This window comes from Limulus polyphemus, unplaced genomic scaffold (genome assembly GCF_000517525.1).
Source record: "Limulus polyphemus unplaced genomic scaffold, Limulus_polyphemus-2.1.2 Scaffold2419, whole genome shotgun sequence".
Taxonomy (NCBI): domain Eukaryota; kingdom Metazoa; phylum Arthropoda; class Merostomata; order Xiphosura; family Limulidae; genus Limulus; species Limulus polyphemus.
In genome coordinates this window covers 155,831-160,036 of record NW_013668029.1, presented here as the reverse complement: position 1 = coordinate 160,036, position 4,206 = coordinate 155,831, and the positions used below count along the sequence as shown (strand labels likewise).

The following is a 4,206-nucleotide window of genomic DNA, read 5'->3' as shown; positions in this document are numbered from 1 at the left end:
GAGAAACAATATTTCTATACTTGTGTTGTATTGCTTGTTGTTAATTCGGAAAATCTGATGAGTAGTTTCATGTACCAGATCTTTGAATTTTAGTAAAACTAATAGATTGCAGTATCAACAAACTATATTATTCCTGGGATTTTTATAAAAGCACTAGCTATTATTGTAGGCTAAACTCCGAAGAAAAGATTGAATTCTCCTAAACAAACTACTTCAGAAAACAATGTTTTCGTTATTAACTTGTAACACAAAAAGATAACGAGTAATCATTGAATTCTGAGTGATTGTTTGTTCGTTTATCTATAAAAGAAGAAAAAGCTTGGATATAATTTCTAACGATCGATCAAAGTCCAAACAGTGCTTCTAGATCCAACTGAGCAACTGATACTTCACACGAACAGCAGAATCAGATATGTGTGAGAGACCAGGTTTATTCCTCTTGTAAGCCGATTCTTCCTTCTCAAGGTAGTTATTGTTTACCATTATTAAAAAACATAACTTATCAACATACTTTTAAAATAACGTAACAATAATTTATTTAAAGCATCTGTAAAGTAGCTCCACGCAATAATTATTATAGTTTTAAACAGGCCTACTGTCTCGCATTGAGACAATTATCACCACGTTATTTTCTAGACTATATTTTTTTGTTTCTATAGTTACCTGGGAATATTGAAGTGCAGAAAACAGTTGATCCGAAACTGAACGAAAATTTAAAACTTAGGAAATCATTTTTTGAAGATACTATAGACAAACTAACTGAACAGCATACGTGTAGTTGTTTGTTTGTTCGTTGAATTTCTCGTAAAGCTACTGTCCCTAATTTAGAAGTGATAGACTAGAGGGAAGGCAGCTAATCAACCCACCCACCATCAACTATTGGGCTAGTCTTTTACCAACGAAAAGTGTGATTTATCGCCACATTATAATGCTGAATGTGCGAGCATGTTCGTTGTGGGATTCAAACATGCGACCTACAAATTGCGAAGCAAACCCCCTAACACCAGGCGATGTCAGGCCTGTATACGTGTATAGTGCTAAATTATCGGAACTACTGATTAAACTTTATGAATATATAATGAAGTGCACATACTTCTAACTTTTATATATAGGATGAGACTGTTGGCATTCTGGTTACAAGAGAACCAACATCGCCGCAGTAAAGAGGGATATTCCTCCCGCTATGCAATACTTTTAGTCATGATTTGATAATTTATACAGAGATTATGCTAGGAATTACATGATATTTAGAACAATTTTGCTTACGTTAGTGAATCTTTGACATATTTATTTAGCTGTGGATTTTTCTTTGAATGTGAAATGATGTAAAATACCTTTTTATTCCAAAGAAAAGAAAGTAAATTTGACTGATAACTTAAACTTCCCTAATGACACACTTTATTATAAATTTCTTAGATCATATATTACAAACAAATTACATCTTTTAATATATAATCTCTTATGCATCAATAACTATCTCGTACGTAAATACAATTGTACAAAAATACTTTTAAACAATTCAGTGTTCTAATATAAGTGATTTGATGTGAGCAGTTTGTATTTAAACCATCAATAAGGTAGAAAACAACAAGTTTCAGCGTTGACCTACTGGAAGCTCACTAGGTTCTAATAGTGTAGGTAGCTAAGACCTCACGTAAAGTAATGATGGGATCTTTTATTAATAACTAAAAATGTTATTCCTATACTTGTTCATCTGAAAAAACAAGAGTGCTTCTTGTTTAGAGAATCGCACATCTTGGATAATAACTGTATAGGTCTGCAAACGTAAAACTTCATTGATTGAATAACTGAATTCTACACCAGACATAAACAGATCGCCTGTATATGTTACGTCACACTGAGCTGTAATTTAGAAATAATCTTTGAAATAATTAGTACTTGTCAAAAGATATTTTATATCAAGTAAACGTTATTATACAAAATTATAATTAATATATATGCCAAATTTAAAATTTATGTATTTTCTGTTGTTTTTTGTACGCCTTAATTACAGATATCAGTATTTCATTAGGTATTTCATATTAGTGGGACTATGATTAATATATTCAGATCAAATACCTAGAAATAATATCACAGAAGAAGAGGTTTCTCGAACCCACAGTATGAGATCTTTCAAAAATCGGCAAATGTGTACAATATCAGGCTAATTTCTTCAGAACAGTATATCTACCATTGAGAAGTTTTATTTTCAAATAAATAACTTCTGTAGCATAGGTTTTTGTACATTACTGAGTTGTATAATTATTATGTTTTTCAAATACTTCTGACACTAAAATGCTGCTATCAGACTATCTCTTTAATTTTTCGTTATATTAAAAATTTTACATGCGAGCATCAAAATAAAATTAAACGTTTATTCTATATTCCATAGATTTATTTGTTCCTTTTTAGGTCTATGATTTTAAGATACCTGACACAAAATGACGAGAAACGGTTTTATAGCATTTATAATAACCTTTTGGTTGGCTGGTTTTCTATCTCATGGGCAAACAATCAATGAACTCTATAAGAAACCAGGTTACGAAGTTCTCTGTGAAGACTTTGAGTGTATTTGTCCCAGACTCCAAAATGAAACTGTGGTAAAATGTAGTAACAGGGGTATAAAAAAGTTGCCTTTAGGTGTTCTGTTCCCACCAACAGTTTACAAAGCTAACTTTCGAAATAATCAAATAGAGAAAATTGTTTCAGAATCATTCATTCATGGTCAGGAACTGGAATTGATTGACTTATCACATAACAATATTGACTTCATAGCGAATTCTGCGTTTTCTAAATTCTCTCATCTGAAGACTTTATTGATAGCTAGTAATAGAATATGGAAATTAGAAATAGGTATGTTTTTAAATCTCGGTCAGCTCCAATATCTGGATCTCCGGAAAAACAAGATTCGGTCATTTTCTCCATTAATATTCCAGCCTCTTCTGAATTTGAGAGAATTGCGACTGGACTTTAACCCGCTAATATCAATCTCTGCATATAGTTTTCAGTATCTTCCTTCACTCCAGTTTCTTTATCTAGAGAAGACAAAACTAAAGGATGTCCCCTCTAAGTTGTTCTCAAATAACCCGGAGTTGTTGTATATCATTCTTTCTGGAAACAATTTGACCGAAGTACCAGTTACAGTCCTGAAGTATGTTCCTCAGTTGAAATATTTAGACATCTCAGCAAACCCTATTCGTGAAATTAAGCCATTCGCTTTTTCTGAGCTTCCGGCCCTCGAGAAACTATTCCTTGAAGACATGAGCGAACTTGTTATGATCCACCAATCTGCTTTCTATGGAATATCTGGATTAAAAGAACTACATTGCAGTTTCAACCCGTCCCTTCGCAGTATTGATGTGAATGCTTTTCGGAGGAAAGATACAAAAGAAGCTGTCACGGTTGAAAACCTTTATTTACATCATAATGGCTTGACTACGTTATCGGAACATTTATTAAGATGGGCTGCGCTGAAACATCTGGATCTGGCTGGCAACCCTTGGACATGTGATTGTCATCTCAGCTGGATAACTACTGAGAAGTTACAGCGCTCAGTGAAGGATAGAATGAGGTAAGGCTCAGATATTTAAGAACCATTCAGATATAAAACGTGTATGGTCTATTGGTAGAAATCCAATTAATCTGAACAGTTTTTTTCTTCTTCTTTTTGGAGTGGGATGTGTTTGCTTACGGCTTTTCATTAATCATGTAATATTCTTGTAAATAATATGTAATATTTGTGAAAGGTATGGAAAAAAAATGACATGGTACGAAGGAAAAACAAGACTAATTTCCGAGTGATTTCTTTTACCACATGAAATATAAGCTCTTTTCAGGAAATGTAAAACTGCAATAAAATCACTTCATTACTATAACAGTTTATACTGATTATATATATATATATATAATTATTTGCAGTTTATGACACAGCTTAGGCTATTACTAATCGTTATGGATAAACATTTAATTTGTATATTTATTTCATTCCCCATGATTCAATAATGTTGCATTATTTCGATATTTTAAAACTGTTGACAGACTTTGACATTCTAATTTCCATAACTCACCTCAGTCATTAATTAACAACCTATTTTCATTATACGAAAGGATATATAGTTTTTGTCACATCTTGCCCATAAAATACACTTTTATAAGAGTAACAGTCAACTCCCATTATTCGGTCTGATAAGAGTAGTCCGAGATTAG

At 32.3% G+C, this 4,206-nt stretch overlaps 1 protein-coding gene across 1 annotated transcript in view; it reads left to right on the top strand.

Annotated features, from left to right (window-relative positions):
* The first annotated feature begins 338 nt into the window (after positions 1-338).
* The window catches only part of LOC106466906 (protein slit-like), a 7,649-nt gene continuing 3,781 nt past the window's right edge, over positions 339-4,206 (top strand). The window contains exons 1-2 of the mRNA XM_013927213.2: positions 339-465; positions 2,413-3,571. Coding sequence (XP_013782667.2) covers positions 2,442-3,571 — 1,130 coding nt within the window. The 5' untranslated portion in view covers positions 339-465; positions 2,413-2,441. The remainder of the gene's footprint in view (positions 466-2,412; positions 3,572-4,206) is intronic.